Below are 21,257 nucleotides of genomic sequence, written 5' to 3'. Positions count from 1 at the left end.
TACCTGAGCACAGGGGATGGGGCTTGTTATTTTTTCATTCATGTTTGGAAACTCTCTCCAAGGAACACTTTGTAAAATTATGTTCAGGAATTTCCCTTCATGTTTTAAAGTGGATTGGCTGCTAAGAAATGAAAACCAGATCACCCTCGGAGCAAGAGCTGTAGATTTAGGCTCTGCTGTGTGGCTCAGTAGGTAAAGACTCCATCTGCCAACGCAGGAGACACAGCCTTGAACCCTGGGTCAGGCAGATCCCCTAGAGGAGGAAATGGCAACCCACTCCAGTGTTCTTGCCCGGAAAATCCCATGGACAGAGGTGCCTGGCGGGCTGCAGTCCGTAAGGTCACAGAGTCAGACGTGATTTAGCAGCTGAGCACACACATACGCACGTTCCACCTTATGTATTTTAACCCGGGAATAAAGGCAGTGATTTAAATTTTAAGATCAGTTGTATAAGTTATTCACAGCGCCTACTCTTCCTTCTTTATTACTTACTGTTCACCAAATTTGCCCATTTTACTGTGAGACACAGAAAGCAAGAGTGACCTAAATTTAGTTTTTCTTCCGAAAATAACTTGAAAAATTGCAAAGGATGAATTTCAAGGAAAGAGTTCAGATAAATATTTGGCTTATGAGTTCCATCTAGGAGGAAAGGGATGGGAAATAGAAAAGCCCCCTGGACACAGCAAACATGCAACCGGTGTGCTGTAGAGCGCGTCACACTAACCCAGGACCACACTGTGAGCCAGGTCACAAGGGGGCGTGTTCACCAGTCCTTTCCAGGCGGCCCGTCACAGGCAGCTGTGTGTGTGTCAGCAGGCCAGAGAGGGGGTGCCCAGGACAGACTTGTCTCATCATCCCTGTACAGAGAGGGCAATACCACAGGCTGGTACCACTGCCCTAAAGAGCTTCAGATTTTATAAAATTCTTCGTCAATTTACACTAATTTTTTCCTCCATATCCCAAGGCACAAAAGAAGTCATTACTCTCCAATTAATGTTGGGGGGGGGGGGACAAAATAGAGGAAAGATAATTACATTGTCTAGAATCACACAGCTGGCAGTTCAAAGATTCTAGAAATACCCGAGGCCTCTGGAGCGTTGGTTCTTCCCTAAGATGCCAGCCCCCTGTCTCTTCTCACCTCTGGGGCTAAAGGTCAATGTGACCACTTTGCTTCACAGATGCTGTGACTTTCTTTCTACAGACTCAGTTCATAAGACTAACTTGTATGGTTTTCAACAAGTTCACCCTCCAAAGGAATGGCTAGTGTATATAATTAGGCTCAAAGAGTTAAGTCAAGCTTCAGTGAATACCTTTAAAATACTGTAACCACAGAAGTAATGTATCGAGGTTATAATACATTTATAGGCAATGAAAGGAGTGTGCGCAAGCTGTCCACCAGGGAGCAGGCAGTCAATAAATGTCAGTGAGATGGATTCGATCAGCCAGGATGCCATCCTCAGCTTGATCTTCTGGTTAACTGGCAGACAATGATACTTCCTGCAAATCAGGCTGAGGAGAAAAAAAAAAAGTTAATGTAAAGTGGAAAAAACCGTTTTGTAAATTTTCAAGTGCAATGCGTATGCTGGCAGAGCCTGTCTACAATGCTAGCTATTCCAAAGGGAATATTTATGGGGCCTGGGAGCAATCAGTTTGGATCATCAAATTGAAAGGCTAGGTGGAAGATAAGATTAAAGTCAAAATCCTGGCCTGTGGGAGAAAACTGACATTCCAGATGGCTAAAACCCTCTGATGAGTTTATTAAAATAAGTATCAATTACTTGGTTAGTATAAACATAACACCTTGAGGAAATAATATTTGGTAATGAAAACCTCCTTGTTTCTTATATGTGTCAAAGTGTGAACTGTTAGTCGCTCAGTTGCATCCGACTCTTTGCGATCCCATGGACCACAGCCTCCTCTGTCCATGGGATAATCCAGGTAAGAATACTAGAGTGGGTTGCCATTTCCTGCTCCAAGGAATCTTCCCAACCCAGGGATCAAACCTGGGTCTCCTGCACTGCAGGCAGATTCTTCACCAACTGAGCCACCAGGGAAGCCCCCCTGATTCTAAGAAGGTCCAAAACTGGCCATCGAAAGCTTAGAAACAGGGTGGAACTTTTGGAATGACAAAACTGCATTTTATCTGGGGGACATTATTTAAAAGAACAACAACATTGAGTCTCTGGAAACTGTCCTAAGAGCATAAGGCAAAAGAAGTATTTGCTCAAGAAAATCTACGCAGTCTCAGAGCAGGCAAGGGAGGCTCTGGCCTCTGAGCTGAGGTCTGCTCCATCAGCCCCGCTCCCCCTGCTCTGTGTTGCAGACAAGAAGACGGGTTTCCTCTCTCCCCGGCTGCTAGTCTGGGGCTACGACACCCTGGAAGGGGCTGACTGCCCCACGTGCAGAAGGTCTGTTTCGGGCAGACAACACCAAGGACTCATCTCCTTTCCTCTACCCAGTCCCCACTCACTTGGTGGAAGCTCCTGTCCAGACCCAATGTGCTGTGAATACAGGGCCCTGATTGCTTCCACCTAGTTTGCTCCCAGGGTGAAGGATTCACGGCAGGAGGTTTAGTAAGTCAAGACCAAGGGCTGTCCCCTCTCACCCAGTGCCCATTCAGAGAAAGGTGGCACTCTGGGAAGAATGGGCTCCCATCTCCAGCTCCAGGTGCAGTGACACTGGGCTTCTATTTACGGGAGCAAAGGTACACCCCTGCTTAGGATGTAGAGATCCATGTATCTGCCTGAGGGGGCTGGCTCTACGTGAACAGAGAGTAGAGAACCTCATGCCTAAGAACATTATTGAAAAAAAAAATAGCAATCTTTTCATGAAATTAAGGAGAAGCTCTGATATAAGCAGAATGGCAGACTAGTCAAAAAGTAACTGGGAAGGCTGTGCACAAGCTCTCGGCTGTACCAACCCAGGAGTGGCCAGAGCAGGTTCTGGGGCGGACGTGGCATCTCCAAGGCTGCACACCAATCCATCAGCACAGGGGGAACCTCACTGGCACAAGGGGCTTAAACAGTTCTTCTAACAAAACACCGAGTGAACCGCCCTTTTCCGCTGAGTCTTTTATAAAAAAATCAGTTGTCTGTATGTTTGTGGGCCTACTTCTAGACCTTCTATTCTAATAAACATTTTTTCTCTCTTGAATACATGGTTTTGAGTGGAGATTCATGTCATGTTGCTTGCTCAGTCATGTGCAACTCTCTGAACTGTAGCCCGCCAGGCTCCTTTATCCATGGGATTCTCCAGGCAAGAATACTGGACTGGCTTGCAATTTCCTCCTCCAGGGGATCTTCCGGATCCAGGGATTGAATCCACGTCTCTGGCATCTCCTGCATTAGCAGGTGGATTCTTTACCACTAGTGCCACTTAGGAAGGCCACAGTTTCATACTGAATCTTCTAATCAGGTAGTGTTCAGTTCAGTGGCTCAGATGGTAGAGCATCTACCTGCAATACGGGAGACCCAGGTTCGATCCCTGGGTTGGGAAGATCTCCTGGAGAAGGAAATGGCAACCCACTCCAGTATTCTTGCCTGGAGAATCCCAGGGACGGAGGAGCCTGGTAGGCTACAGTCCACGGAGTCGTAAAGAGTCGGACATGACTGAGCAACTTCACTTTACTTCACTTTAGCATTCAGGTCAGTTCAGTTCAGTTGCTCAGTCGTGTCTTTACGACCCCATGAACCACAACACGCCAGGCCTCCCTGTCCATCACCAACTCCTGGAGTCCACCCAAACCCATGTCCATTGAGTTGGTGATGCCATCCAACCATCTCATCCTCTGTCTTCCCCTTCTCCTGCCCTCAATCTTTCCCAGCATCAGGGTCTTTTCAAATGAGTCAGCTCTTCACATCAGGTGTCTAAAGTATTGGCAGTTTCAGCTTCAACATCAGTTCTTCCAATGAACACCCAGGACTGATCTCCTTTAGGATGGACTGGTTGGATCTCCTTTAAGTCCAAGGGACTCTCAAGAGTCTTCTCCGACACCACAGTTCAAAAGCATCAATTCTTCGGTGCTCAGCTTTCTTCATATTCCAACTCTCGCATCCATACATGACCACTGGAAAAACTATAGCCTTGACTAGACAGATTTTTGTTGGCAAAGCAATGTCTCTGCTTTTGAATATGCTATCTAGGTTGGTCATAACTTTCCTTACAAGGAGTAAGCGTCTTTTAATTACATGGCTGCAATCACCATCTGCAGTGATTTTGGAGCCCAAAGAAAACAAAGTCTGACACTGTGTCCACTGTTTCCCCATCTATTTCCCATGAAGTGATGGGACCAGATGCCATGATCTTCGTTTTCTGAATGCTGAGCTTTAAGCCAACTTTTTCACTTTCCTCTTTCACTTTCATCGAGGCTTTTTAGTTCCTCTTCACTTTCTGCCATAAGTGTGGTGTCATCTGCATATCTGAGGTTATTGATATTTCTCCTGGCAATCTTGACTCCAGCTTGTGCTTCTTTCAGCCCAGCGTTTCTCATGATGTACTCTGCATATAAGTTAAATAAGCACGGTGACAATATACAGCCTTGATGTCCTCCTTTTCCTATTTGGAACCAGTCTGTTGTCCCATGTCCAGCTCTAACTGTTGCTTCCTGACCTGCATACAGCTTTCTCAAGAGGCAGGTCAGGTGGTCTGGTTAGCACTCCAAATTTGTTCTTCCTTCTCAGAACTGCTTTGGCAAGTCTAGGTCCGTTCATGTTTGATTGGGATTGAATAGTGAGTGAGCTACCCGAAAGAACTGGCATCTCAACAATATTTAGTATTCCAACCTGTGAATGAGGTATGTCTCTTGACATACCGCATATTTACATCTTCTTTAACTGTTTTCAATAATATTTTATAGTTTTTGGTGTACAGATCCCACACATCACTTCTGCAAGATTCATGCCTAGGTATGTCACATTTTTGATACTACTGTAAATGGAACTGCATTTGAAATTTCAATTTCTGATTGAATGTTGCTAGTATGTAGAGATATGTTGACTTGGGGATATGGTTTCTCTATTTGGCAACCTTAGTAAACTCACTTATTATTTGTAGAAAACTTCTGGACATTTCATCACATTTTCTATACAGGCGTCATACAGACTGAAGCTTTCTTTCTTTGTCCTAGCATACAGATGTCTGTTCTTTTCTGTGCTTTCTTTTTCTTGTCTTACTGCACTGGTTATAATTTCTAGGATAAAGGTGCATAAACAGCAAGCATCACTTCCTCTTTCCTGATCTTAGTGGGAAAGCATTCAGTCTTTGACTACCAAGTTTGATATTAGATACAGGTTATTTCATAGATGTCCCTTGGGTCAGGGGTCCCCAAGGTCAACCTCAGGCTCATGAGAGAATTCACCGGACTCAGAGTTGGTTGATTCACGGCTACAGTTTATTACAGTAAAAGTATACAGAGTGAAAAAAACACCATGGGTAAAGCAGACAGGGTGAAGTCCAGAGGAACCATGTTCAAGCTTTCAAGTGTCCCTTCCCACTGGAGTCACACAGGACACCTAATTCTCCCAGAAACTATGTGGGCAACAAAGTGCTGCCCACCAGGGACATTCACCTGAGCCTAGGTGTCCAGGGGTTCTACTGGGTATTGGTCATACAAGCATATAGTACCTGTGTGGGTGACCCACCTCAGCTGCCAAAGTTCCAGACCTCCAGAAGGTTAGAATTCACCATGAATCACACTGCTGGTATAAACTATCTGGACACTGATAGAGCATGGCTGAAGATCGCAAGCATGCAATTACACTCATTGGATAACCAATTCCAAGAGTTCAGTTCTTTGGAGTTCAGGAAAGGACAGTCATGAAAACAGGCTCTTTCTTGAGAATGTGCAGTTGGAGCAGCCCAGGCCTGTTCAGTTAACCTTTTCTGTACAGGAGGGCCTAGAGGAGCTATCCCACATTGAAGGTCAGGAAGGGCAGCGGTGAGGAGATACCCTTCGTCCAAGGTAAGGAGCAGCGGCTGTGCTTTGCTGGAGCAGCCGTGAAGAGATACCCCACGCCCAAGGTAAGAGAAACCCAAGTAAGATGGTAGGTGTTGCAAGACGGCATCAGAGGGCAGACACACTGAAACCATACTCACAGAAAACTAGTCAATCTAATCACACTAGGACCACCCGTCTGAGCCACCACAAAGTCCCACTAAGACCACAGCCTTGTCTAACTCAATGAAACCAAGCCATGCCTGCAGGGCAACCCAAGACGGGCGGGTCATGGTGGAGAGGCCTGACAGAATGTGGTCCACTGGAGAAGGGAATGGCAAGCCACTTCAGTATTCTTGCCTTGAGAACCCCATGAACAGTATGAAAAGGCAAAATAATAGGATACTGAACGAGCAACTCCCCAGGTCAGTAGGTGCCCAATATGCTACTGTGGAGAAATAACTCCAGAAAGAATGAAGGGATGGAGCCAAAGCAAAAACAATACCCAGCTGTGGATGTGACTGGTGATAGAAGCAAGGTCTGATGCTGTGAAGAGCAATATTGCATAGGAACCTGGAATGTCAGGTCCATGAATCAAGGCAAATTGGAAGTGGTCAAACAAGAGATGGCAAGAGTGAACGTCGACATTCTAGGAATCAGCGGACTAAAATGGACTGAATTTAACTCAGATGACCATTATATCTACTACTGTGGGCAGGAATCCCTCAGAAGAAATGGAGTAGCCATCATGGTCAACAAAGAGTCTGAAATGCAGTACTTGGATGCAATCTCAAAAACGACAGAATGATCTCTGTTTGTTTCCAAGGCAAACCATTCAATATCACCATAATCCAAGTCTATGCCCCAACCAGTAACGGTGAAGAAGCTGAAGTTGAACGGTTCTATGAAGACCTACAAGACCTTGTAGAACTAACACCCAAAAAAGATGTCCTTTTCATTATAGGGGACTGGAATGCAAAAGTAGGAAGTCAAGAAACACCTGGAATAACAGGCAAATTTGGCCTTGGAATGCGGAATGAAGCAGGGCAAAGATTAATAGAGTTTTGCCAAGAGAATGCACTGGTCATAGTAAACACACTCTTCCCACAACACAAGAGAAGACTCTACACATGGACATCACCAGATGGTCAACACCGAAATCAGACTGATTATATTCTCTGCAGCCAAAGATGGAGAAGCTCTATACAGTCAGCAAAAACAAGACCGGGAGTTCAGATCATGAACTCCTTATTGCCAAATTCAGACTTAAATTGAAGAAAGAAGGGAAAACCGCTAGACCATTCAGGTATGACCTAAATCAAATCCCTTATGATTATACAGCGGAAGTGAGAAATAGATTTAAGGGCCTAGATCTGATAGACAGAGTGCCTGATGAACCATGGAATGACGATCGTGACATTATACAGGAGACAGGGATCAAGACCATCCCCATGGAAAAGATATGCAAAAAAGCAAAATGGCTGTCTGGGGAGGCCTTACAAATAGCTGTGAAGAGAAGAGAGGCAAAAAGCAAAGGAGAAAAGGAAAGATATAAGCATCTGAATGCAGAGTTCCAAAGAATAGCAAGAAGAGATAAGAAAGCCTTCCTCAGTGATCAATGCAAAGAAATAGAGGAAAACAACAGAATGGGAAAGATTAGAGATCTCTTCAAGAAAATTAGAGATACCAAGGGAACATTTCATGCCAAGATGGGCTCAATAAAGGACAGAAATGGTATGGACCTAACAGAAGCAGAAGCTATTAAGAAGAGGTGGCAAGAATACACAGAAGAACTGTACAAAAAAAGATCTTCACCACCCGGATAATCACCATGGTGTGATCACTCATCCTGGAGTGACATCCTGAAGTCAGACATCCTGGAATGTGAAGTCAAGTGGGCCTTAGAAAGCATCACTACGAACAAAGCTAGTGGAGGTGATGGAATTCCAGTGGAGCTATTTCAAATCCTGAAAGATGATGCTGTCAAAGTGCTGCACTCAATATGCCAGCAAATTTGGAAAACTCAGCAGTGGCCACAGGACTGGAAAAGGTCCGTTTTCATTCTAATCCCAAAGAAAGGCAATGCCAAAGAATGCTCAAACTACCACACAATTGCACTCATCTCACACACTAGTAAAGTAATGCTCAAAATTCTCCAAGCCAGGCTTCAACAATACGCGAACCGTGATCTTCCTGATGTTCAAGCTGGTTTTAGAAAAGGCAGAGGAACCACAGATCAAAGGCAGAGGAACCACACTGGATCATGGAAAAAGCAAGAGAGTTCCAGAAAAACATCTATTTCTGTTTTATTGACTATGCCTAAGCCTTTGACTGTGTGGATCACAATAAACTGTGGAAAATTCTGAGAGAGATGGGAATACCAGACCACCTGACCTGCCTCTTGAGAAATCTGTATACAGGTCTGCAACAGTTAGAACTGGACATGGAACAACAGACTGTTTCCAAATAGGAAAAGGAGTGCTTCAAGGCTGTATATTGTCACCTTGCTTATTTAACTTATATGCAGAGTACATCATGAGAAATGCTGGACTGGAAGAAACACAAGCTGGAATCAAGATTGCCGGGAGAAATATCAAGAACCTCAGATATGGAGATGACACCACCCTTATGGCAGAAAGTGAAGAGGAACTAAAAAGCCTCTTGACGAAAGTGAAAAGAGGAGAGTGAAAAAGTTGGCTTAAAGCTCAACATTCAGAAAATGAAGATCATGGCATCTGGTCCCATCACTTCATGGGAAATAGATGGGGAAACAGTGGAAACAGTGTCAGACTTTGTTTTTTGGGGCTCCAAAAATCTCTGCAGATGGTGACTGCAGCCATGAAATTAAAAGACGCTTACTCCTTGGAAGAAAAGTTATGACCAACCTAGATAGCATATTCAAAAGCAGAGACATTATTTTCCCGACTAAGGTCCGTCTAGTCAAGGCTATGGTTTTTCCTGTGGTCATGTATGGATGTGACAGTTGGAATATGAAGAACGCTGAGTGCCGAAGAATTGATGCTTTTGAACTATGGTGTTGGAGAAGACTCTTGAGAGTCCCTTGGACTTCAAGGAGATCCAACCAGTCCATTCTGAAGGAGATCAGCCCTGGGATTTCTTTGGAAGGAATGATGCTAAAGCTGAAACTCCAGTACTTTGGCCACCTCCTGCGAAGAGTTGACTCATTGGAAAAGACTCTGATGCTGGGAGGGATTGGGGGCAGGCGGAGAAGGGGACGACTGAGGATGAGATGGCTGGATGGCATCACTGACTCGATGGACCTGAGTCTGAGTGAACTCCAGGAATTGGTGATGGACAGGGAGGCCTGGCGTGCTACAATTCATGGGATCGCAAAGAGTCGGACATGACTGAGCGACTGAACTGAACTGTATACCCCTTCTTAGGCTGAGCATGTTTTCTTCTGGTCCTAGGCAGCTTAGACCTTTTATCAGGAAGAGATACTGGATTTTGTCAAATGCGTTTTCTGCATGCATTGAAATAAATCATATGGTTTTTTATTTTAGGGTATTTGCAGATGAGTTATACTGATTGCTGGGCTTCCCTGATGGCTCAGATTGTAAAGAATCTGCCTGCAATGCAGGAGACCTCGATTTGATCCCTGGGTCAGGAAGATCCCTTGAAGAGAATGGCTACCCACTCCAATATTCTCCCTGAAGAATCCCATGCACAGAAGTGCACATGGTGGGCCACAGTCCATGGGGTCACAAAGAGTCAGACATGACTGAGTGACTAACACATACTGATTGCTATTCAGATATTAAACAAACCTTGAATTTGGGGGATAAACACCACTTGGTAATGATGCATTAACCTTATATATTATTAGGTCTGATTTGCTAAAATTTTATTTAGAATGTTTGCATCCACATTCGTTAGGGATGTTGATCTGTAGTTGTCTTATAGCGTCTTTGACTGGTTTTGGTATTGCCATGGTGACAGTTTCATAGAATGAGTGATGAAGCATTACCTTAACTTCAATTTTCTGAAAGTCTAAGCAAAATTGGTATTCTTTCTTTCTTAAATGTTTATAAAAATCACTGGCAAGCAACTACGCCTGCACTTTTCTTTGTGGGTAAGTTTCTTCTACAAATTTAAATTCTTTAGTAAATATTGGGCTATTTGTGTGATTTATTTCTTGAGGGTGCTTTGGTAATTTGTGTCTTAGAACATGTCAATTTTATCTCAGTCATCACACTAATTGACAGTCAGTTGTTCATAACACCCCCTTACTATCCTTTCACATTTGTAGAATATGTAGTGATATTGTCTGTCTCATTCTCAATATTGGTAATCTGTATTCCCTTTTCCTATTTTTTCTTCTGGTTTCATTTTCTCTGTTGTTTCATTTTCGTGATTTTCACTCTAAACTTTATCTTTCTTCCTGCTTTAGTTTAATTTGCTCTTCTTTTTCTCACTTCTTGAGGAGGAAGCTGGGGTCACTGATTTGTGACTTTATATATATATGTGACTTTACATATATATATCTATAACTTGCCCTGAGTAATGCTTAGCAGCATACCACAAATTTGATAGGTTTTCATGTTCTATTTTTCCTTATTTCTTTAATCAATGGGTTTTGTAAGGTTACTATTTACTTACCAATACTCGTGGATTTTACAGATCTTTTGTTTACTGAATTCTAATTTAATTCCATTTCACTCAGAGAGTATACCTATGACCCAAATTCTTTTAAATGTATTTAGACTCCTTTCATGGCCCAGAAATATGATCTATCTTGCTAAATATTCTCTGTGTAGTTAAAAGAGAAATGTGTATTGAGCAGTTGTTGGATGTAATTAATGGTCTATAAACATTGATTATGTGAAGCTGACGTTGATTCTGTTGTTCAAGTCTTCTATACCCTTTGCTCATTCCTAACTACTTATTCCATCAATTATTGAGACAGGAGTATTAAAATCTCCAACTGGGATTTGTCTATTTCCCCTTACAGTTTTATTAGTTTTGTTCCCTGTATCTTGATACTGTTATTGGGTGTATAAATGTTTAAGGTTTTCTGATGAACTGACTTCTTTATCATTAGGATATGGCATTCTTTGTAACTAATAATACCATTATCACTGAGACCTACTATAGTATTAATATACCGCTCTTTGTCTCAACTAGAGTTAGCACTGTGTATCTCTTTCCATTTAGTTTTATTCTACTTGGGTCTTCATTTCCCATGTGTGTTACCTGTAGACAATTTACAGTTGGGTTTTGCTTTTTAATCCAATCTGGCAATCTGCCTTCTAACTGGGATGTTTGGCGTATTATTTATTATTATTGATTGGTTAGGTTTATCATCTTGCTATTTGCTTTTTACTTGTCCCCTGGTCTTTGTCCCCTTTTCATCTTTTTTTTCAATCTTCTTTTCAGTTGAGTGCTTTGGGGATTCCGCCTCATCTCCCGTGGAGGCTTACTAACTATAACTGTGTGTCTACACACACTGTGCTTATTGGTTCCCTTTCCAGGCATGCTACAAGCTACTCTAACTTAGGTTTTCCAGCTTCTGGCCCAGCACCTCCTACCACTGTCACAGACAGACACGCGCATGCACACAGGCGCTTGCCAGGACCTCCACTGAGCTGTGCTCAGTCCTGTGCACCTTTATCAGACCTTATCTTATTTAATCTCTCAGTGACATTTTACCCGTTAATCTAAATTACTGTTTTCTCAGTTTTCGTTGAATCACACTCTCCAAATCATCTCAGATTTCTGGTCATGATCCTCAACCGTTCGCAACTTTACATCTATTCATGCTATAACTTCACAGGTTCCTGGTGCTTGGTCCTAGTCCCTTTTTGTCTTCCTTAGCGTCTTTAAAACATGGTCCTTAAGAATTAGGAAGTAGTTCAAGGGCATATTCAGAGAAAAAAAGGTAAAGGAAGAAATTTGTTCACATGCAGTTTGCAAAGTTGAAATATAAGATTAAAATAATGATTTTCACAAAAATCCTTTATTTTCTTACCATAATGCCTATGTTCAGTCTGTGTTAATCAGCTCATATAAGCTGGTGTTCAGCAAATATAATGGTGTAAAAACAAATAAACTTCCACACAATTTTCAAACAGAGCCCAAATCAATCTGCTTTGTTGATAAGGATACAGAGGAACTCAGGCTAAACAGGCATTACCCAGCTAAAAGTGAGTAAAAGTCTTGATATTGCTGAGAACCTGTCATTCCAAATTTAATGCCCAATTTAACTGCTGTGCCCCCCCCCAAGAAAAATAAGCTACTGACAAAATTTCTTTATTAAATTACTCTGTTGGAAGTCACATCTTATCAATGGCAAATGATACAGCAGAGTGATTGTTATCACTTGAGTGTTTCAACATGTATTTAGTTTTAAAATTGAACAGACTATTAGAGAGAAAATACAAATCCATTCTTGAAGTACATGTAGTATGTAACAGGGTAGGAAAACTCGACAGCCTTCTGTGCTGTTTACTGGTGGGAACTCATGGTACAAGTGAAGTTGGCTTTCATTCAGGCAGTGATACTTTTGTGGGCTGTGACGTGGGCAGGAAAAGGTGCAATCTATTCACAACTAAAAGAGCTCAAGCTATACAAACAGCAAGGAGATGTGCTGCTGGGTTCCTAAATGATGCTTAAACATCTGGGACACTCAGAAGGCAGCGATGCGCCTCCCGACTGTAACTGGCTGTGGAAGGAAAAAGTGAAAACCAAATACCAGCAAATCCTGCCACCTCAGAGCACGTGCTTTCAGATGCTGAAGGAAGAAATGGCAGTGTCTGTAAGAGTCCTCTTCCCACCCGACTTACCGGCTGCCAAGGATAAGAGTGCTGACAAGAGCTGCTGAAGGTAGGGATGAGATTAAAAGCACTTCTTCGTGATACGGATTAAGCCTATGGTCATGCTTGATTTCCAGAGGCCTAAGCAAGTGATGCTGAGCAGTCAGCATCATAAATAATGGCAACCTACTACTACAAGGCCAAAATATCCCTAAAGCTTTTCTTACCCCAAATTTTAATGCTGAGAATACAATACCAGATTTCACAAAGTCACCAAACTATGCTGGAAATGTCTCAATTGCTAGGCTCTGATTTCTTCCAAGAATCTGATGGTTTTCCTGACTCATTGGAGAGTAAGACTGACCTTAGTATTGTGAATATATAAAGAACACAACCAGTGTCACAAGAGAACAGGAACAGATACTTTCCAGAGACTGAAGCAGTCCAAGAATCCGCTTGCTCCCATCTTCCAAACATCCTGGCTGGTTGAATCCTACAGTTATCTGATATTATAAGTGTGTCAATTTGGCAACTAGGTTGACCTGGGTTGATCCACCCTGCTCTCCTCAACCCTGGACCACACACTACAGCTCCCTAAGTGCCTCCCCATGGTCCTTCAGACGTCCGTCCATGTAAGTTCCAGTCGCTGCCAGAACAAACCACCACCAACTCAGTGGCTTAAAAGAACACACTTTCTCATCTCACAGATCTGTTGCAGTCTGATGTGGGCCTCACAGGCTAAAATTAAGGTGGGCTTGGTTCCTATCTGGAGGCTGTCGGGGGGCTCAATTTCCTCTGCTTTTCCAGCTTCTAAAAGCCAATCGCACTGCTTGCTTATGGCTCCCTTAGTCCACCTCCAGTCAGCAACGACGCACATCTGCGACTCCGCCTCCAGCCTCACGCTCCCTGACTCACTCCTATCGCCATCTTCTGCTTTTAAGGACCCAGTGACGATGACACTGGGTACACCTGTACAATTCAAGACACACTCCCCACTGTTAGTCAGCTGACTGGCAATCTTAACTCCCCTTTGCTCTGTGACCTGACAAGAGTCACACTTTCTGGTGACCAGGATGTGGAGATCTTTGGCAGCCCATCACTCCGCCTCGCACACTCTCTTAACACAGAACTCATTTTCCCCACAGCAGCCAGAATGATCTTTGTAAAACCCCTCCTCCAAGGGTAAAGGTCAAATCCTAAACAGGTGCCACAAATCCACACGTGGCCTATTCCTAATGACCTACCGGCCGGACTCCTGGTTCCCGGTGTTCCAGCCACAGACAGCTTCTCTCTCAAGCTCCTTCCTGCCTCGGGGCCTTCACTCGGGGCATTTCTGCTGTCTGAGCAGCCCTCTTCCCTTCCCATGATGACTGTCCCTGGCTAACCCTTGCTCAGTCCCTCAGATCTCTGCAGAAGGAGCTCTCACTGGGTGGCCTGACCGATCTCTGCGTCCAGCACTGGCTCCTCCTCTTACACATCCCGCTGTGCCTCTTCTTCCAGAGCCTCTACTACGGTTGGCGCTGAGCCTACGGTGCAGTTATCGGTGTAACGTCTGCCTCGCTGCACAGACCGCACACCCACAAGTGCCAGGCCTGCTGGGCTGCTCACCACCGTGAGCTCTGGGCCTGAGAACTCACTGGCTTGTAGCAAACGCTAAATAAACGAGTGAGCGACCTCAGACCGTATTTCCAAAGCAAGTCTAACTCTGAGAGGGGAAGCTGCACGTGCCAAAGGCCTCAACACCCTGCGTGAGCACCAGGCCAGGTGGGAATCCCTCGGTGAACCACCCCACGCCATCCCTTCAGGCCTCAACCACGAACACACACCCCCCAGCTTTGTCCCCGACTCTGTGATCTGCCGTGACATCAGACTCACCCCAAGCCCTGTGCGGCACCCGCAGTGCCCATCCCAGGAGGGCCGCGTTGTCTTTCCCCTCCTGCTCATGGGCGGCATCACTAGAAAAGTCCTGAATCCCCAGAGATGTCATCACAAGGGTTTTCTGCAGTTCAGGAGCCCTTCCTTTAGCTCTGGTTCCCTGCAGCCCTCCCCACAGCGTCTTTTCTACTCACTCTAAATCCTACATCCCAAGCTGGAATGGGAAGAGCACCTGTTCTGGGGCCAGAAAGCTCTGTGTTGAAAACTGGGCTGCCTATATTCAGAAAGTGCACCTAAGGTTGAGCCTTTGTCTCATCAATAAACAAAAGGACAGTAATTTACAAGGCCCCACTTCACAGAAGTACCGGAGGACCCCTTAAAACTAGTCAGTGTTGCCCCCAGCCACCAAACACCACACACATCACACGCCTCTCTAAGCTCAGCTAAACCCACTGCCAGAACAATTATAGAGAATGCCAAGACAATGCCAAAGTTCTCGGTGACCTCCCAGCAAGTCAGGTGCTAGGGCAGAGGAAGGGCTGGGGGAGCTGAAGTTTGAGTAAGAATGACAAGAAGTGTAAGACTATTCTCAAGACGCTGGACAGAGAAAGGAGAGAAGTCTGGAAGCAGCTGTCAGTTGCTGCTACCAAACCCCAAGTGGATGCTGATCTTGAGAACATGTCTGCATAGACACTACACTGTCTAAATTTTCCCTGCGAGGAACCCACCCTACCTCCATCCCCTCTCCAGCCCAAGGGTACGTCTATGAAAGGCACTGCCTACTCCACACACACAGCCACAGATGTCAGCTGCCGCCCCCTACAGCCCTCCACCCTCATTCTCTTGCAATGTCCTCACCTAGACTTGACCCACCAGCCCTGCTCTTCTTCCATGTCACTCCTCCACTGAAGCTGTACGGGTCAGTCTCTCTTGCTTTCGTGGGCTTCAGCTATTTTGCTTCCTCTGTCCTTTCCATGAGACCACATCCTGGGACTTGGACACCTAGCTCAAACTCTTAAGTTACTTCACTAAACCTACCCAGTCCCCCAGATACCCTCTGGCAACACTGGCCCCATTCAAACTATACCTCCAGCCCTTGAGGACAGGCTCTGATGTGGTCCAGGTTTGCACTGGTCCCTTCCTAGTGTCTGGAGTAAGCAGGTGTTTATCTCATGTTTGTTGATGGGGTCAAATCATGACTCGATGGCTCAGGGAGCTGGGTTTAGACATACTACCTGTGAACTCTTGGACAGACAATTGGTAGCTCTGTCCATCCCCCAGTTCAGAGAGGGGATTAGGGCTAATGGTGTACATTGGGCAGGCATGGCCATCAGAGTGATATGAACCCTAGGAGTTCAGAAAGACACGCTGAGACAAGAACAAGGGGAAGGTGGAACATTTCAGGGCAGAAGAAGGCAGTGCAGCTAAGCCAGGATCAGGATTCAAGGATTAATCACAGGAAGGAAAAGAAATCCAAAGAAGTACAGTCCCAGAAAATTCCAAAAAAAAAGAGAGGAAGTTGTGAGAAATACTTCCAGTGGCATTAATGTTGCAGAAAGACAGAAGAGGGTCAGGTGTGCAGGTGGGCATTGTGTGATTCTTAAGCTCTCGGTGACCTCCCAGCAAGCCAGGTGCTGGGGCAGAGGCGGGGCTGGCGGAGCTGAGGTTTGAGTAAGAATGACCAAAAGTGTAAGACTATTCTCTCAAGACGCTGGACAGAGAAAGGAGAGAAGTCTGGAAGCAGCTCAGCTGTGATTATAAAACAATAGAGGAAAAGGAGGCTTGGTAGCGAGGACACGGGTGCTAACGGTTCCGTGGCTTCCCCACCTGCCTGATCTTGGGGAGTCATCTCCTCCTCCCTCCGCTATGTCACTAGACTGTTCTCACCGTCCGAGCTAACAAGGGACAAGGAATTTCTCAAGAGTTTATCACTCTTTATGAACTAAGGCCCTGTTGCTGCAAGAGATGATTTGTTATCTTAAGAGACGTTTGTCACTTTTCACTTTCTGTCATCAGAGAGAAGCTGGAACTCCCTCCCATGTAAAAGTGAAAGTGAAGTCACTCAGTCGTGTCCGATTCTTTGCAACCCCATGGACTGTAGCCTACCAGGTTCCTCCATCCATGGGATTTCCCAGGCAAGAGTACTGGAGTGGGTTGTCATAATGTTGACAATCTACTTTCAGCAAAGAGGGGTAGACAACGGCAGAGAGAGCAAAAGGCAGGGCAAGATCAGGGTATGCAGAATCAAGGCAGTGATGGCGCCCCTTCCAAGTCCTTTCTGCAGATCTTGCCGTTTTCCTAAACTGGGGGACACTGGCCAAGGGCTGCCTCCCCCAGTGGGTGGAGAACTGCCAGGAACCCCCACTGGAACTGAGAGCCTGCCGCCTGTCAACCGGGTCTGCCTCGGTCGGTGCCTGGCTGGTAAAAGACTTGAAGAGAATCACCACCAACCTCATGACTGTCTTGAAAAAGGAAAATAAAACTGTGTGCTGAGATAAAGTTTATTTATAGCTCCTTGGTTTTCTTGTGTGGGGTTTCCCCCCACCCAAGGAAATGCTGCAAGTTCATGGTGATTTTCCACACTCCAAACATGTCTGGGGGATGTTCCAGGTGGAAGGGGGCGGCTGCTTCTAGTATTACCACAGCCAGAGTCAGCGCAGTATCTCCCCAAAACACTTGCAAGTAGAATACAGTATCACACAGGAGGTGTATTTGCCAGAGGAGATATATTTGCAGATAACAGGTGGCATATCAGAGTCATGGATACTACCAAAACAATACAGGGAGAAACTAGCAGACGTCTTCAATTAAAACAGTTCACTATGCCTTCCTCCACAAAGTAGAATTTATTATACCGTTCAATGGAAAGAAATAGTAAACAGTAATTCACACTGGTGGGTAACAGAGTCATCAGTATTTATCTTTCAGTTCAGTTCAGTCGCTCAGTCGTTTCTGACTCTTTGCGACCCCATGAATCGCAGCATGCCACACCTCCCCGTCCATCACCAACTCCCAGAGTTCACTCAGACTCACGTCCATCGAGTCAGTGATGCCATCCAGCCATCTCATCCTCAGTCGTCCCCTTCTTCTCCTGCCCCCAATCCCTCCCAGCATCAGAGTCTTTTCCAATGAGTCAACTCTTCACGTGAGGTGGCCAAAGTACTGGAGTTTCAGCTTCAGCATCATTGCCTCCAAAGAAATTCCAGGGTTGATCTCCTTCAGAATGGACTGGCTGGATCTCTTTGCAGTCCAACAGACTCTCAAGAGTCTTCTCCAACACCATAGTTCAAAAGCATCAATTCTTCGGCACTCAGCTTTCTTCACAGCCCAACTCACATCCATACATGACCACAGGAAAAACCACAGCCTTGACTAGACGGACCTTTGTTGGCAAAGTAATGTTTCTGCTTTACAATATGCTGTCTAGATTGGTCATAACTTTTCTTCCAAGGAGTAAGCGTCTTTTAATTTCATGGCTGCAACCACCATCTGAACTGATTTTGGAGCCCCCCCAAATATTCATCTTTAGGATGCATTTTTTTTCATCTTCCCAATTGTGTTTGGTTTAGAAAAACATTAAAATTAATTTTTACTCCAGGAGCACAGCTGGACAGACAATCCAGATGCTTCTTCTATTAAAAGAAACTAACAAATTGCCAGAGGAAAACCAAATGCAGGATGCTGACTGTATTTATACAAAATAGACCTGGGTTCAGTCCCTGGGTTGGGCAGATCTCCTGGAGAAGGGAAAAGCTACCCACTCCAGTATTCTGGCCTGGAGAATTCCATGGACTATGTAGTCCATGGGGTCGCAAAGAGTTGGACATGACTGAGCGACTTCCACTTCACAAACTTTCCTTATTGACAGTATTCACATGCTCAGAGGAAGAAAAACAGTATCAGTAAGAAAACACAGGAGCATTAAGACATGTTAGAGTGGCATCACAAGGGTCAGAAGAAGAATGTGGGTTTGTAGGTGGAAAGTTCATCACAATTAACAAAAGTCAGTCTGCTCGACTGAAATCAAGCAAAATTGCTAGGGTGATTTCAGAGAAAACCAAGCATTCCTTCCAAAGAAGTGAGATAATGACAAAACAAACTAAATACAGGAGATATTCACTAGCGCCTCTATAACCCTCACAAACACACCAGTGACCCAACAGTGAATTCTGATCTGTAAGTGATGGAGAAGGAGAAAAAAAATGGAGCAAAGGAGTCTTCCCAGTGTTGATACAATGGCCTTTGTGAATTCAACAGGCATTTACTGAGCACCCACTATATGCCAGGCTCTCTTCCCTAGTCTGTGGATGCCACAGGAAACAAAACAGACAAAAATCTCTGCCCCTGTGGAGCTTACAACATAATGAAGGATTTAAGACATGTGACTCTGAGCAAGACATGTACTTAGATGAGTAAAGATGTGTTAGGGAGAAACCAGAAAGAGGACAGCCAATAAAAACTTGGATATACACACAAACACACATATAATAATAATATATGAAACTGACTGATGACAGTGAAAGTGAATATATAAGCAGAATACATTCTCACAATCTGCAATTATTTTTGCTAAAATCAAAACCCAGCAATTACTTTCCTCTGATGTGGCCTTATATTAGAGGATTCTATGTCTGAGCAAAAAAAAAAAAAAAAAGGTCTTAAATGATGACCATCATTACACGAAGGTCTGGGATGGAACCACAACATGCAGCGAAAAAATCCAGAGCAACAGACTAGTTTCTGCTGGGGAAAAACAGATGGGAATTTACTGATAACTCTCTTATTTACCTGGAAATATATTCCAGGGATGGGGAAGATGTAGTATTGATGGAAACGAGGTTATTAAAGTAGATTTAGGAATTTCTCTCAGTAGACGGGGTAGCTGCACATATTTTGGCCAACAATTCGCTGATACATGATTCTGCCATTTTCCAGTTAACTCAAAGGTGTAAACAGAGTATATTTGTGTTACCAGGCGACTTCGCCTCTAACAGGAGATGGCAAACTGACTCCTCTCTTTGAAAGCTGCATATTAAGGTCCAAAAGCAAAATAAACAAAAATATATGTAGACACAATGAGAATACCGAGGGAGAAAGACTTGCAACGGAAACGCTCCAGGTCACCACTTCTGTCCATCCGGGGGAGGAAAAAAAAAAATCTAAGAACATACGTTCGCCTCTCCACCCCTCCCACCCCAGTTTCCGCAGGCTGTCCATCAGAAAGGGGAACGGCGCCCCGGCGGTTCCCCTTAGGCCCATTCAGGGGAGAGTCCGGGGGGAAAGCCCCTTCGCTTTGGAGAGGGGTGAGGTGGGGGGCTGGCAAGTACATCTGAGCCTAACGAAGACTCACAGATTCGAGGCCCAGGAAACGCCAGCCAGACAGCAAAACGCAGTCTAAAACGACGATGTGGCGTGACGGGGGGCAGAGAAACCACAGCGAGTCCAAATCAATCACTGGGACGGGACAGACAGCCTGCCCAGCGCTGGGGACCCACCGAGCCTTCTCCACTGTTCGCAAGGCGCTGCCGGAGCCGCCGAACCCGGGGCCTCCGCGTTCTCGGAGCTCAACAGCCGGCCGGCTGGGCCAGGAGAGGTGCGGGGTGTGGGGGGCGCAGTTCCCGGGAACTCCGCCCGCCCTCTCCCGTCAACCCCGCCCATCGGTCCGCCCCATCCCTCCCGGCTACTCACCGGATTCGCTTCCCACATAGCGGTGGCGAAATCGAGCGGAGAGAGCCTAGGGGAAGGGGCCGGCCGCAGGGTCGGGGCACTCGGTTTTTCCCGAGGGTCCCCGGGAGCCAAGGGATGGAGAGGCAACCTTCTCGTAGGCCTCCTTTTCCCCTGTTACAGGCCGGCGTCTTCGGACCCCAAACCTCCCGACTTCCGGCTGCTGCCGGCCAACCACCGCCGGCCCCGCCCCGTCCCCGGAAGCCCGCCCCGCCCCTGACGCTCCCTTCCGGCCTCGGCGCGGGGTGGGCGGGGCCTGCGAGAGTCTAAGTGGTCCTGGGGTTGTTTAAGGGCTTTCAGTCGAAGCGCCCCTCCAGGGCTGCAGCTGCAGTGTAACGTCCACTGTGAGAGAACGTCAAGCCTCGCTGGCTGTTCTCCCTCTTATATTTATTGATCACCGCGTAGTGACCAAGAGGTAGACAGGCCTGGGAATTAATAGCCCCCAGGACAAGCTTTCACGCTCAGACTCGGATTCCTCACGCTCAGAACTGAGGTGATAATAGTATCTAAGGGTGTAGTGCGGAGAAGGCAATGGCAAGCCACTCCAGTACTCTTGCCTAGAAAATCCCATGGATGGAGGAGCCTGGTAGGCTGCAGTCCATGGGGTCACCCAGTCGGACGCGACTGAGCGACTTCACTTTCACTTTTCACTTTCACGCATTGGAGAAGGAAATGGCAACCCACTCCACTGTTCTTGCCTGGAGAGTCCCAGGGACGGGGGAGCCTGGCGGGCTGCCGTCTATGGGGTCGCCCAGAGTCGGACACGACTGAAGTGACTTAGCAAGGGTGTAGTGAGGTTGTTAAAAGCACCTAGCGCGGTATTTGGCAAACAGTAAGTGCTCAGTTAGTGAAGGTTCTTTGCCAGGCACTGTGCTAGGCTCCAGAGTGAGTAAGACTGACCCGTATGCAGCCCTCATAGAGCTTGGGGTCCAGAGAAACAATAAGGTATAATT

The 21,257-nt window shown here is 45.7% G+C and overlaps 1 protein-coding gene across 13 annotated transcripts in view; it reads right to left on the bottom strand.

The window, feature by feature from the left end:
• The window catches only part of PARP11 (poly(ADP-ribose) polymerase family member 11), a 38,469-nt gene extending 17,961 nt beyond the window's left edge, over positions 1-20,508 (bottom strand). For 3 of the 13 annotated variants that reach the window (XM_069581489.1, XM_069581488.1, XM_069581491.1), the window contains exon 1: positions 725-857. Coding sequence is in view for 2 of the 13 variants with exons in the window: in XM_069581480.1 (XP_069437581.1) it covers positions 1,311-1,454 (144 nt within the window). In the remaining 11 variants the exon portion in view is untranslated. Of the gene's footprint in view, positions 1-724; positions 858-1,310; positions 1,510-20,268 lie in introns of those variants that run through there. The other 10 variants (XM_069581483.1, XM_069581481.1, XM_069581487.1 and 7 more) reach the window with 8 other exon arrangements.
• Positions 20,509-21,257: the final 749 nt, after the last annotated feature.

The sequence above is a fragment of the Ovis canadensis genome, chromosome 3 (assembly GCF_042477335.2).
Source record: "Ovis canadensis isolate MfBH-ARS-UI-01 breed Bighorn chromosome 3, ARS-UI_OviCan_v2, whole genome shotgun sequence".
Taxonomy (NCBI): domain Eukaryota; kingdom Metazoa; phylum Chordata; class Mammalia; order Artiodactyla; family Bovidae; genus Ovis; species Ovis canadensis.
Note: the sequence above shows the minus strand (reverse complement) of the source record. Positions and strands in the feature narration are given on the sequence as shown.